General features: G+C 33.4%; 1 protein-coding gene across 1 annotated transcript; it reads left to right on the forward strand.

The window, feature by feature from the left end:
- The first annotated feature begins 6,539 nt into the window (after positions 1-6,539).
- Positions 6,540-13,720, forward strand: LOC134257715 (uncharacterized). Its single transcript, XM_062740307.1, has 4 exons — positions 6,540-7,467; positions 8,692-8,713; positions 10,666-10,692; positions 12,330-13,720. Exons 1-4 carry the CDS (start codon positions 6,595-6,597, stop codon positions 13,367-13,369), a joined length of 1,962 nt encoding a protein of 653 aa, XP_062596291.1. The 5' UTR covers positions 6,540-6,594; the 3' UTR covers positions 13,370-13,720.
- Positions 13,721-15,165: the final 1,445 nt, after the last annotated feature.

Genomic DNA, 15,165 nt, shown 5'->3' on the forward strand with positions numbered 1-15,165 from the left:
ATTCTGTCCGTCTGTACGTCCGTCCGTCTGTCTAGCTGTCCGTCTGTTACGATTTGGGGCACCCATCTCTTATCTGCAACTCCTCTCATACCACTGATTAAGTGAATGAAATTTGATGAAACTTTCACAGAATCTTTAATACATATTGCCATTGTGCACCTCTTATTTTACTTTTTGATCCGACACATATTTTGGGTTTCACGGCCACAGCAAAACATGGACTTTGACATTATAACTGTATATGGAGGCGGGTGTATCATTTAGTGAGCTCATCGCTCACAGTACCTCTAGTTTTTGTCTGGGATATTGTTTGATCTTTTCATAAAGGAGATTTTCAATATTGTGAGCATCTAAATGTGCTGTGAAATAGGTCACCTGGTATTCATGTATTTAAAGCTTTCACAATGTCGTCTCCAGAATTTCCAATTTCAACCGAACTGGGCACAAAGTATCATTAGGCATAGGGGATTCAAATCAATATATGAACGGCCACGTACGCCTTCCCCCATGAGGAGATAATTATAAAATCGCAAAAAAATTAATGGCATCATTGAAAAATCTGGTTGAGCCAAAAATGGACATCTAGGTTCTACATAGGAATACATAGCGGCAAGGAAAGATGAAACGTGTGGAATCAATCATTGTCAGGTAGTGTATATTCAAGTTTATTCAAATCATGATCCCCGGGGTTGAGTAAGGCCACGATAGTCGGTCAAATACGCAGTATATAGGTACAATCTCGAGAACAACAATACAAAGCCATGTTTTGGTCAAATTTATGTGAAAGAATCCTTAAGTGACGTAGATTCAAGGTTGTTCAATCAGGAATCCCTGGGGGTAGGGTGCATGGAGCCACAATGAACTTTAAAAGCTTATCATTCTAGTATATTGTAGGAAAAATATTCAAAAACATTCTCAAGAACAGCAAAGGTAAGATTAGTCATAATTACATGGAAGCATTGAAAGCATACTCAGATGGAGTCGTTTTACGTTTGTTCAATTCGTGGTCCCTGGGGGTAAGGTAAGGCCACAATGGACGATCAAAGTAAAGCATGGGAATATACAAGGAAAATCCTTGAATATCTTCCTTTCAAGAACAGCAAATCCATATATAGTTGGTCATGTTTACATGGAAGCATGCTCAGATAGTGTAGCCGTAGGAAAGTTTGTTCAAATCATGACCCCCAGGGTTAGGATGGTGTCACAAGTTTAAACTTGTAGGAAAAAAGTCACAGAAAATAAAAAATTAATAGGTAAGTACATGTTGTATCCTTAGCGTGGATTCACCCCCCTTACTCTATCTTTTAGGGTAGGCCGGGATTAAGCTTCTCAATGCTTAACTAATTTTTTGCTTTTTTTCCTACCCCAGTGCTCAATTGGGAATGCGAATCGATGTTAGTTTTTATAATCTAAACCTCTATATTTTTTTGTTTTTGCCCCGATAAATAATAGAGAATATGACTATGTACAGACTTTATAAAATTATTGTTTGTGAATTATACTAAATTTCTGCCTGCACGAGTCTATTTTTGAAGTTTTTGATTCTGGATAAGTTTGAAACAAATAAAGATATTTTAGAAAAAAAAAATTTTAAATGCACACAAAATTGAAATGAAATTATTGTTATATTATTTCTACCAAATTGTTTATGTGAAGTGTCTCACATGCCCCCCCCCCCCCCCAAATGAATAATTTTATACCTTATAAGTTTATATATATGGCACGCCAAATTCACAAAAATGGGTTAATCGATCATTATAATAAGTTTCACAATCGATAAACTAGACATACTTAGTGTATAGTTATGATGAGCATAGTGCAAAATTGTGAATGTTATAGACTCTGGTTTAAAACATGAACCAAATTCAATTGTTGGAAAAGTTGTTGTATATATGATGCTCAGATGATCTATAAGGCCCATGGACCTCTTGTTACATCAATGATGAAATTCCTTAGTTTATAACCATTTTGCCGGTATATCGATATTCCAAAAACGTGTCGAAATTACGATATTATTTGCTATTGTATTGCAATATATACTCGTATCGAAATATCGATATTTTTGCAACCCTAAAAACGAACTTTCCGAACAACCCCCGTCATATAGGCGTCGGAAGCAAATTGAAAGGGGGGGTAATTGAAAGTTGGGGGGGGGGGGCTAAACCACCAAAAAAAAGTAAATTCCAATTTTCAACGCCTTAGATATAATGTCTATCTTTGCAAAAAAGTGGGGGGGGGGGGGGGTTAAGCCCCTCTAGCCCCCCCCCCCCCCCCCCCCCCCCGATGCCGACGCCTATGCTCGTATGAAAATCATTATAAAGAGGCACTCTCTACCATCGGCTCATGAGAGGAACGAACGACAACTCTGCATTGGAGATTGATAAAGAGGTGCATATTCAACATCGGCGTCGGAACCGAGGGGAGGAAGAAATAGCATTTTCAAGTCCCATCCCCATTCTATTTTTTTTTCTTGTCAGGTATTTTTTAAGGTCTTAAAATTTTTTTCTAACACTTAGCCCCCCCCCCCTTTCAATTTGCTTCCCACTCCAATGCCCAATCATCGTTGCAGAGTTGTCGTTCGTTCATCTCTCAGAGCCGATGGTAGAGAGTGACCAGTTCATTCCGTGCATACCTTTCATTCATTTAAAATGATCGAGCAAGCTAAGCGAGGTAACCAACAACAAAAGATTTAAAAGGTATGCATTGATAACAGGACACGTTGATGGATATACACGGTAAGGGAGGGTGCGTGAGAGGGTGTGTTTGTTTGTTTTTAAAAGTGAAAACAGTAGAAATATAGTAAAGAAAAAATAATGTTTAAAAAATCGTGTTGTTTAAGGCATAGCAAAACAGGTTTACGTAACAGCTGTAATTGATTACTAGTATACATGAAGATTAGAAAGTTAACTGACAGTGTGAAATCCTCTTTGCTATTCATTTTTCAGTTAAAACTATCATTGGAACAATGGATACAGATTTTCTATCATTTTTTGTTTTGTTTTTGTTACATATTCTAAATATACATGTAACTGTTCTAATATTATGATACAGCTCATAGAGCTGACATTTTCGGATGTTCTATTTACAGTGACGTAGCATCGTTTTTGAAAGACTTAAGTGGGCCGGGCCCGGGGAGGGGGCAGTCGGAGAAAAAACTTTTTTTTTTTTCACTTATACCTAAGGAAGCTGACAAGCAAAAAAAAAAAAAACGTTCTTACCCAAACTCCAAAATCCTATTTGGGGGGGTAGTTGGGGAGGGGGGGGGGCTAATTTTAATATAATTAAAATTATAATTGTAATTATTAAAGAAACTTTCTAGATTTTGTGAATATCCATGGTTCGTTCACTTTTTCTATTATGATGTGCATGCATGCCTACTCTGACTGATACATATAGTACTTTCATAGCAAAATGGATGAATTTTATCTTGGATTGGCCTTAGTTGCGTAGACCCTGCGGTCCACGCAGTAAATACATTAAGCGAGGCTAAACAGGATGCCATGTGCAAACGACAGGCTACGCATGCGCGAATATGCTAGAGAGTTCGCACCTTAGGCAACTTACCCGTAGAATAATTCGCCCTATTCGAATTAGAATCGAAGCCATTTATTGGCAAATCGCGCATATAGCATCTATATATTTAGGGGCAGATCCGATTTTTTTTCTTATACGTATACTTTTATTGATTCGACATGTTTTATGGCACAAGCATTTCAAAAAGTAGGAATAACTTGCAGTATATCAATACATGTAACTAACAACTTGAATGAAAAACGTCATTCAACGACTAGTGAAAGCTTTTAAAAGATAAAAAGTTTTCACCGGCATTAATTTTGTGAATCAAGGCTCGCAAAATAATTTGATATTTCAGTCATCCAATTACCGTCTAATAGAGGTAGGTAGCAAGGTTTTTTAATGGGGGGGGGGGGGCTCTGACAAAAAATCTGAGTACATTGGGATACGTACAATTGTATATTTATTTTATGGAATTTCGGTTAGAAACACATGCATATGGTCCACGTATTGCAGTCCTTTTTTAAAGGACAGCAACTTGTTTTGTAATATAAGCGGCTATTTCGATACATGTAGCCCAAAATGGCTGTGACTTGACATCTCAGTTCTTTTATACGGAAGAAAGTTATAACTGGAAAAATTGATCTGATGACCAGTACACGTGTAGCCCAGCTTTGTAGTGCGCAGATTTTTTTTTTCGGAGCCCCCCCCCCCCTTTTCACATGGAAAACCGTTGCTACAGACCGGTATCAAGCTGTATTTGCTCGCCTTGATGCACAAAACAAATGCCGGACGGGGCGAATACTTGCTATGTCTTTTAAAATCCAGAACTATTCATATTGAATGAAGTTTTTTTTAGTTCAAGTATATATTCTGCAAGTTCATCCTACTTTTTAAAATGCATGATGTGCCACAGAATCAATATTTAGTTTATATATTAATTTATTAAAAGTATATGTATAGAAAGAAATTCGGATGCTCCAATGAATGCCGTAAATAAATACGATTATAAGCAGATTAGAAGAGCGAGTTTTGAAAATGAATGGCGTTCATATTCTAATTCGTAAAGGGTGAATTATTTTTCGGGCAAGTAGTCCTAGGGGCAAACTCTTGCGCATTTTCGCACCTGCGTAGCCTGATGTATGCCTATGACATCTGGTTTAACCTGCAGAGGGATAAAACGTCACTCAACTGGGACCCTGGGTCCCTCTGAGTTTATAACCGCGCTAATATTAAATATATTTTCTCCGTGGACCTGATCGTCTCAAGCCACGGCTCGGAGTCTGCATTATTAGTTACACAGTCAGTTAGTGATCTAATACGGATTCATACAGGGTGTGAAATGGAAATCCGTATTGGGCGAGGCGAAGCCGAGTCCCAATACGGATTTCCATGCATTTCACACCCTGTATGAATCCGTATTAGGTTATTAACTGACTGTCTTACGAATTTATAAAAAAAAAAAAGAAAATATATTTTTGCATACCGTATAAGTGGAAATTTTAGCGAGACGCAAATTTAGCGATTTGTCCCTAAAAACTGGTAATTTATTTTTAGCGAGATGTTATTTTAGCGATTTTTAAATGCACACTAAAGAAGCCTTTACTAATAAAACGCGAATTAATTTTTAGCGATATTCAATTTTAACGATCTCGGAAACCTCGCTAAAAATGCCCAAATTAAATCCTCGCTAAAATTTCTACTTATACGGTTTTATGAAAATATTAAGTTTTAATCCAATAACAATCAACGTAAAATATTGTTTCGGTAACAAGAAATTTAACTAAACTACTTACGTTTTTACAGTTTCTTAGCCGCCATTTTTATTTACAATAACAACGCCTCAAACGGAATCGATTTTCATATAACGCCTCGACGGAGACGTAATACGGAAACGGAGACGTAATACGGAAAATTTCAGGGCGTCACGTGATCAGCCTTTATCCAATCAGCTATCTACAAATTTGTCTGAAGCGGGATAATACCATATATGTTCGCTCTCTCTTACCCCATTCTTTAAGAATCTCCTTCTCTGTTCCTGGGTATTAAACAAACTAACTAAGTAAAACTACACAGTTATGATGAGGAATTTCGAATTTTATGGCCCAGGGTCGGGTGTTCTGGTGTTAAGCCAGGGCTCTGTTGAATGATTATATAGTGAAAATACATTAATTCTTTGAAAATTTTCTACCCTGTTCCTGGGTATATTACAGTGTAAGCAGATAAACTATCTATTTAGTTATGATGAGGAAGAATTCCTCTTACAAAATTGTGAATTTTATGGCCCCAGAGTCAGGGGTTCTGGTGTTAGGACGAACTCAATTGAATTATTATATAGTGAAAATGCATTAATTCTTTGAAAATCTTCTCTGTTCCTGGGTATTAAACAAATTAACTAAGTATATAGTTATGATGAGCAAGAACGTCTCTTCCAAAATTGTGAATTTTTTGGCCCCAGGGTCAGGGGTTCTGGTGTTAGGGCGGGGTAGATTTTATAGTGAAAATACATTTATTTAATTCTTTGTAAATCTTAAAACAAACTATTTTTAACAGTATTATTATAGATAACGTTCAAGCTCCCAATCTGATTTCAGCGATAATTCAAATTATAATCTGAAAAAATATTAAATTTTATAAAAATAAATGAACGAGGTTCTAGCACATAATTGCAAAATTGCTATATTAGGAACTTCTATTATTCATTTCGAATATACTCGTACTTGTATAAGTATAAGTTTGAGCATTGTACTTGCAAATTACATATATATGACACACCATATAATTCAATAGCAATACAAGTAATTCACAGGATGTCTATGCTAACTCATTGCACACAATGTGAAATTATAATAAATCACAGAATGTACCCAGAATTTAAAGGTCATACACAATCACAAATTTTCTTGACAAGATTTCAAATAAATAATAAAGTATTAGTTATACAAAGCGTGATTTGTTTTTACTTTTGACTGTACTATATTGTTTATTATATCATAATCATACTTATTTTAGATTTCCAGAATACCATGTAGAAAACACATGTAGTCCCCTCCGGTTTCACCGGTAGGGGACTTATAAACAATGGGGAGATCCTACAAAGAAAAACTATGCATGGGCCTGGAAACATGTGCTTCATTACTGCGTGATAAGTTGTTTTTTCACCTGAAAGACAAGAACTTCAGTGATATTCAAAGCTTTCTTCAAGATGAGGATGTTTTTCATAGTTTATATCGACTTCATCCAAATCCGTCACAAACGTGTCAGTGCGGCCGACTGATCGCTCTTCGAGGAAAGAAATCTTTATTTCCCAACCAATGGAATCTACTGTATAAAGGGAGTACATGTGCCTCTGATATTCATGGATTCAGACCCAATCCTGATCTGAAGTTAGAGAAACTTGATATTTCATTATTAGTTACCATTTTTTTAAAGTGTGTAATTTTCCGCTTTGAGTATCTAGAAAAAGTTGCAAGGGAGCAAAGGTACGTGTCAGTAGAAGATCTCATCCAAACAAGCCAGCACTACTTGTGGTCAGCATGGAGACCTACAGAAAAATGCAAATGTGGAACAATTTTACATGGCAGTCCAAAGACTCGAAGACTTACACAAAATCAATGGGACGCATTATTCGATTGTGATGCTTCTGTGCCTTGCAACTATTCCGTAAAGAACCCAATTAATTCCTCTGATATTGATATTGAAACAATCGAAATTATTCTAAGAAAAAACCCACAGAAGTGCGATGAACTAGTATACATAGAGGAAATTCAAGCAATTAGAAATAAGGTGTATCATTCTGGAGATGATTGGAAAGAAAAGGATTTTGAAGCACAATGGACGGAACTGAAAGCTGCAACTTTAGCTATAGCTGGAAGGACATTAACCAATTCAGAATTATTTTACACCAGAAGATTTGAGGAAATAGAAACATTGGACAATTTAAGTACTTTTCTAGTAAGTAGCGTACATAAAATATACAAGTTGATTTTTTAGTATGAATCTGAATTGAACGTGATACTAGTAGTTCTGTCCGTCTGTTTCATGTATTTCGTAAAGAGAGTTTCTCCCTGTTTAAATCAATTTTATTTGTTTGTGTCTTGCGCTGAACACAAACCGAAAAAAATATATATTTTGTTTTACAACATTTTGGAAAATTTGTACGAAAGTCAGGCAATAATATGGCCTGTGCATGTAAGAACGTCACTTGTTTACATAAAAGAATTTTTTTTATACGATGCTGAATTTGACCGTGATTTACAGCTTATACAATAAACTATAGGGTGTTGGCTTTAAATGGAAAGCTAAGGACAAAAGTAAAGCAGTAATTAAATCTTTATATGCTTTTTCTTAATTAGCTGTTTATATTATGATTTAGATATGTACTTTTTGATAAGAAAAGCGGAACTAAGCGAGTAGACTCGATTGTTTTAAACATTATTGGTATTCCAGTTTTTTTGGCATGTGGTTAAGTCATTTCTGCTATATGCGAGATATATATTCCTTTTAAAGATTTATTGGGTTTTTTTTTTTTTTTTTTTTTTTTTTTTTTTTTTTTTTTTTTTTTTTTGAAAATGGTATTTCTTACGTAAATATATATCTGGCAAATCTCGGACATCATAGCTTTTTGAACGTCGATGAATATTATACACCTATTTACTGGCTATGAGGACAATAGCAAGTTTGTCGTCCATACATCAAGACAGCAAACTATTTCCCGAGGCGATAAAGAGCATTATTGAACATATGTGAAGTCGTTTCCTCACGGACGGAATTGTCCCCCCCCCCTCCAAAGTGGCGATCATTTTGATAAATATAATCCAAAATGAGCCGCCGTGTGTATACAATGTTTGATTCGATGGTTCTTAAAAATGCAAAACGTTTAGGGGAAAAAAGCAGTATTCCTATAGGGCCGAGGTTGAAAGCTAGGGTATTTATATATTTTGAGATATCTTGCGAAAAGGGACGTTCTTGGGACTATACAAACTAGAAGCTATATACAATATAAATTGGCTTAATATGGTACTAGAGATGAATTTTATCCATTCATAACGCTATCGTAAGCTGTCTTTATTCGTGCTTAAAGATTGACTACATCTTGTAAAGGAATATCAACATACACTGTACTTTAGAAGTAAAGGTAACCAAAAATTAACATTCTGCTTTTTATTATATTTATAGATTTTACAAAGATTAGATAGTGGTAAGTATTTTGTTATTTTATCAAGACTGTAATTTAATTGCAGATATCAAACTTTCAACTCTTTTTGCTTAACATGACCAGGCTATTAGAACTTTTCTGATCACATTTTGTCCGTCCGTCTAGCTGTCCGTCTGTAAACTTCACATTTATTCAACTTCTTCTTAAGAACACCGGGCCAATTTTAACCAAACTTGGTACAAAGCACCCTTAGGTGAAGGAGAGTTTAAATTGTCAAAATAAAGGGTCAAGTCTCCTCACAAGGGGAGATAATCAAGAAAAGACAAAATAGGATGGGTTCGATAATAAAAAATCTTCACAAGAACCACTGGGCCAGAAAAGCTGAAACTATTTCTTTACTTTCTCGAAATCAAACCAATGGCTAAATTTGTACATAAATATTCGGCGAAATTTGTCGGAAAAAAATATCTTTTAATATAAGTATTACTTGTCACTCCAAAAAGTTGAGAAGCACAAATCCAACCCAATAACGGTTCACTTGGTGATAAACCTTCCTTTGGTCTCGGTCTCAGATCCGAGGATAAGGTTACGTTGATCCTCTTTTGAACGTTTATCTAAGTATACAGTTGGACAATTGCAACTTATTCATTTTGAAAAAATCAATTGAAATATAGCAATACTTTTGCCATACGCATGGGTAAATTAGATCAAAATCCAGTTCAGTGATGGAAAATATCAGAAGCATATGAAACGTTGCTGAGTCTATTAAAGACCTTTGCAATCCGTCAATGAAGAAGTCCTTGCATACAATAATTGTTTACTTTAAAAGCCACACCGGTGACGTTTCAATGTACAGCAGTGATACACTATTCTTATCAGCGCATGGATCGATAGACTGGGGATGCAAATTATTTTTGTCCTCCATGTGTGTCTGTTTGCCCGTCTATTGTCAACCTTAACCTCCGCCATAACTTTTGAACCATGAAAGTAGGGATGGGTATCAACAAAAGTTTTGTATCGCGATATATCACGATTTTTTCCCACAATATCACGATAATATCATGATATTTTTAAAAGCAGTTTTTACAAAGGTTTTATATGAAAAATCATTATTTTTCTAAAAAAATATGCTAGAAAAACAAAATTTAACTTTCTTGAAATTGTAATGTATATAAACACAATTATGTTTGGACGGTAAGATGCCGTTCTTTTTACTTTTTACAACATTTTTTATACTTTCTGTAATTGTTATTTAATAGATTGAACAAATAAATGAATAATTTCTGGACTTTATACTATGTACCTAAAGACCGGTATTTAGGTCTCCGTATCACGATACGTATCACGCAACAAAAAATCGCGATATACCGGTATACCGATAAAATCGCACATCCCTACATGAAAGATATAAACTTCGTATTTAGTGTGTTTACCCACTAGTTAATTTCTTTCAAATTACACGAAGTTCAATGACCTTTCACCATGACTGTGACCTATACATGTATATGCTAAAATAGCTTTTTGAAACCTAGCCATAACTTTTGAACCATAGGAGATTTTATATTTGGTATGATTATTTCCCTAATTATGCTAAAAATAGCTTGGTCTAAATTTGTTGCCACCGTGTGCAAAGTGTTTCACAAATGCATCTTGTTTTTGTTCGTTGTTAAGTCTGTTTGCTAATTTGACTTCGATAAAAACTTACTACTGAGTTAAATTAAGTCGTCAAGTCGAAATCTTTCTACGTTATTTCATCTGTCATTGTACATGTTACAAATTATATGTAAAATTTGATAGACTTTCGCTTCTTGAAATATATGTAATTGTTCAAGCTTTTTTTTCAAATTAATTTAAAATATTTGTTTTCTAATGCAATGGCCTGTTCAACAGTAAACGTACGGAAAAAAGTTCTAAATACATAAGGGATAACGACGTCAGCTTGGTTAAATATGCGTAATCTCTTTTATTTACTGATTCATTTTTTTCCTTTTCAGTCCCAGAAAAAGTGAGAGCAAAAATGGGTAATTATTATTTTTATCATTATCTATATATCAAAGATTGTAAATATTATTTGCATAATTTTGTTATATGTTACAATCAACCTCAATATTTCATATAAGTAAAAGAAATGCAGCTTAATTTCAGTATCTCAAAGTCTGATATCTCGAAAATTATGGATATGTAGAAATAACTTTGTACTTTAAATCCATATCTAGAACTCTCAGATACATTTTTTGGTCGCGTTAAGAAAACCAGTTCACTTACAAAATGGCATTAGAGATGGTTTCATAATTTGGTACTCGAATGTACTAAAATTCTTTTTCAAAACTTAACAATATTGCAATTTCACATAGCCTATTTTTCAATACAAACCATTTTAGAGAATTATGATATCAAAGATATATAGGTTTTATAATTAGAACTAAAAGTTATGGTTTTAGTTCTTTTGTAAGATTAATGCTTCCACTTTTTTCTTAACTATGGTTAACTGAGTAAGTGTAGTTTCTTTCAGAAAAAAAAACATGTCCACTGGAATGATTTAAGATACAATGGAATTGCTGCAATATATATTTGAATCAAAATAATGTATTTGAATTTTGCCACCATGCGAATAAGCTATGGACTCAGATAGATGGTCTCTTTATAAGATCACGTTAACTGAAAGCTTTTTTTTTCTGGAATTCTTAAATTGTTTAAATCATGACCCTTGGAGGTAGGGTAAGGCCATAATAGGAAATCCAAATTTTACATTGAAATACACGAAGAAAAAACTCTATAGATTTTATTCTCAAAAATCACTGGGCTAGTTAAGCTGTAAAATAATTTGAAGTATAGATTCGAAATCGTTCATAATGGTCTATGGGTTATGTAACATGGGAGGACAATAGGTTGCAATGGGAAAATCTGTTAAAGAGCAAGATCATAGTTTCTCCATATGCCTCTTCTTTTTTTAAATACCCTGTTTTAACAATATCAGTTGACTGTTTGGCAGCCTATAAATATTTGTTGTTCCTTTATATTTTATAATTTGCAATATCAAGCAAAATCATTCTTAAGCCCAATTTTATAAATTGGTCTAAACAGATATATTTAAAACAAGTAAAATAGTGTCTATTTAAAGGCTTTAGTCAGCAGTAGTTAGATAGGAAAAAATTCGAGAAAGTCTACAATATCAGAAAATGAGCAGCTTTGGAATCTGTGTTCCTTTTTTTTAATGGAATACAAAATATCTGTAAAATCTTTTAACTTTTATTGTCGATTTCTACTCCACATTTTCAGAAGCTTTAATTTCCACCCATCACTAAATAATATCTTTTGTTTTAAAAGTGCAAATTATATGTTATGTCTGAAAATCATATATAATCACAAAAACGGAATAAAGTGTGATCTAATCAGACCATTTTATCTATTTATCATTAAGAAATCAAAAATTATATCTCCATATCGTTCTCATCTTACAAATTAAAGTAACGGATAATTTTGGAAATTAATTATTACTAGTATTATTTTGATATCCTGGAGACACATGTATTTATTTGTATATTCAATTTATTATAACCATTATTGTGAATGATTTGATAAAAAAATATTTATTTTAAGTCGTATTCATTAAATGTTCACCTTAAGTATTAATATTTGGATACTTTTTCAATTTCAGAGAACTCTCAGAGAGAAATTGAAGCTAACATAAATTCTAACTTTGTGCCAACAAATGTGTACAAAAGCGCTCTGAATATAGTAAAACAAGAAAGAGTTGTTTTATTGAAAGGAAAAGCAGGAGAAGGAAAATCGTATACCGCTTACCAAATTGCATGGGCGTGTTTAAGGGACTCAAGAGAAGAAATAATCCCCAATGTGCTTATTGTCCGAAATGCAATAGAATGGAGTGAATATGTTAGTTCTTGGAATTGCGAAAACACCATTATAGTTCTTGATGATTTTCTCGGAAAATATGCAGATGATGAAAAACAAGCTACATTAGCACCATGGCTCTCTCTTATCCCTACAATACGGTCAACATTAACAGAAACAAAACGTAACAGTTGTATTCTTGTTATTTCAGAATATACGTACCGGGTCTTTAAAATTGCAATTGAGAATACTATCATGCGGGCATTTCCAGTTGCTTGCAAGATAAAAGATATGTTCTTGAGTACAACAGAGCGTTTACAAATTTTAAAGAGCTACAACAATACATTAAATCAAGACCTTTCAGAAAAAATTGTTGACAAAGTAGAGCAGCTTGATGTTTTTGGTTTCCCACAATGTTGTATAATGTACAGTAACAAGTCATTAAAAGACGAAAACACATTTTTGTCAACGATAGAAAACTTTCTGCAAGAAGAAGTTTCCCAACTTCCAAAAAAAGTCAAAGTCATCATAGACACGCTTAAAAAGTGCTATGGGAGGACGACAGAAGGATACTTAGCTTCTGCTCTGAAAGACAGTTACATAAAATTAGATTTATGTAATAACATTTTTATTTTGCGTACGCGTACTTCCCAAGGTACCAATTTCGTAGAATTAATTCCAGTTCTTGTCGTATCTTTACCACCGTTACCTCGGTCACACAAACTGTGGTATAAATGGATAGAACTGCGTGCATGGATCATAAATCAAATCGAAAGAGGTTTTGCAATATTTCTAGGAAACCAATCGCTTCCAGTACAAGATGTTACAAGGATGTTACAAGGTTAATTGTTAATTAAGCGGTTTATTTGTCTGACAATAATTAAATACACTTTGTACATGATTGTACATACTCACATGTATATCAAACAAGAGTATGTACAATAATGCAAACTTTAAGGAATAATTTTGTGACAATTTCGATGCTTTGTGATTGTTTCCGTAGCTAGTTGATTTACACATGTAATACTAGTTATCCATTTATTAATCATTATCCATATGCTACTTTTCGTGTTTTAGAACTAGGTCAATGCTAGGAATGGTAATTGAAGTAAGATTATCCATGTAATGCTGGAAGAAGATAATGTACTTTTAGCAGTGCGATTTTAACCATAAAATTACTTCATTTCTAATTATCAATCGATTATTTTGAATCATTCATTTTGTAATAATTTTTTTAAATTAAAAACTATGATTTTGTTAATATATTAAATATGAATACAAAATTTTTGTTTCCTCAAATTGTAATCATAAGATTGCCGGTGTAATAGGACTCCTGTATAAAACTTAATAGGTGATCGAAATGAACTGATTTATTTTTTTTTTTTTTTGATTTGAACATATTTTAAAATGTAATAAATATAATTATTATAAATGAATTGGACAGCAGGCGGAGCCTATATAATTAGCTCTCTCCACAATGGACTCGTTCGACAAAGAACAGTGGGACGGACAACTTTGGAAAGGACATTTCCTGAACTGTGCACCCTTTTCCTTAAAAGCTATCCTCTTGGGAATTTTTTGACATGGTGGAGTTTTCCACCTTAATTCTCAAAGCAGGTAACTACATTGTCTTTGTTGATAATTATATAAAAAGTTTTTTTTAATTGAGAAACTTTAATTCTACAAGACAGTGTAATCTAACTTATACCCAAATTCCCCGTTCTAAAGAGGAAATAACTAAAACTAATTGTATTAGTTTTTAATATTTTTGATATTCCAAACAACCTAAATGAAGTTGAATTACCATATCTATATTGGACACCGAAAGTTCATAAAAATCCTTACAAACTTAAGATACATAGCGGGTTCCAGTAAATGTTCAACCAAGCCTCTTTCTTTACTCCTCGCTTACGATTTTTCAACTTAAAACAAAACTATTCCTCACGATAAATAAAAGTCCAGGCTTTTTGATATCGTTGACAACTGCATTTTCAATAAAAATGGAACTCGTATATTTACCTATCTTGTCATTGGTCTTTTGCAAAGTTATTAAAATGTGTTGAAAAACATTCCGAGTGTGCAAAAAAATACTCTGAAGTTATCACCAAAGAGATTCTTGAGTTTCTGATTGACAATATCTATGTTGTTTTTGGAGATCAGGGGCCAATTTCATCAAAAGCATAATATTTTTTGTTTGCGTACAAACATGTATTCGAAGTACGTCAAAATACAGAAAACTATAGATTTAATGAATACTTACACTGATTGAAACATGCATGGATTAATAGGGTCTCTTATGAGATATGTATCTTATAAGAAATCGATTTTGTTTTTTACAACATTTCAATGATAAAAGTCTTATAAATTGATAGGAAGAAAAGGACCGTACATAATGTTTAAATCAGAATTAATCTAAAATTGTTTTTTGAACATCAATTACAGCCCCCCTTTCCGAAATTGATACAACTTAATGACTTGAAGTTCGCCTTTGATACTAAATTTCATGATTCTATAAATACTAATTCTACTGATAACACTAATAATTAATTTTGAGACAGAATAAGATTTTAAACTTTATTTTCATAAGAAATGAAATTATACTTTCAAGCAAACTTAATGTATAAAAAATGCAAATGATTAAC

Source organism: Saccostrea cucullata, unplaced genomic scaffold (genome assembly GCF_032062105.1).
Source record: "Saccostrea cucullata isolate Sc308-1 unplaced genomic scaffold, CSIRO_AGI_Scuc_v1 ctg825, whole genome shotgun sequence".
In the NCBI taxonomy this organism is placed as follows: Eukaryota; Metazoa; Mollusca; class Bivalvia; order Ostreida; family Ostreidae; genus Saccostrea; species Saccostrea cuccullata.

Bases quoted from the DNA above. Each gene is read 5' to 3' on its own strand.
- LOC134257715 (XM_062740307.1), top strand. From the start codon at position 6,595: ATGGGGAGATCCTACAAAGAAAAACTATGCATGGGCCTGGAAACATGT. The intron at 7,468-8,691 runs GTAAGTAGCGTA...TTATATTTATAG, and splicing joins ACAATTTAAGTACTTTTCTA to ATTTTACAAAGATTAGATAG. The intron at 8,714-10,665 runs GTAAGTATTTTG...TTTCCTTTTCAG, and splicing joins TTTACAAAGATTAGATAGTG to TCCCAGAAAAAGTGAGAGCA.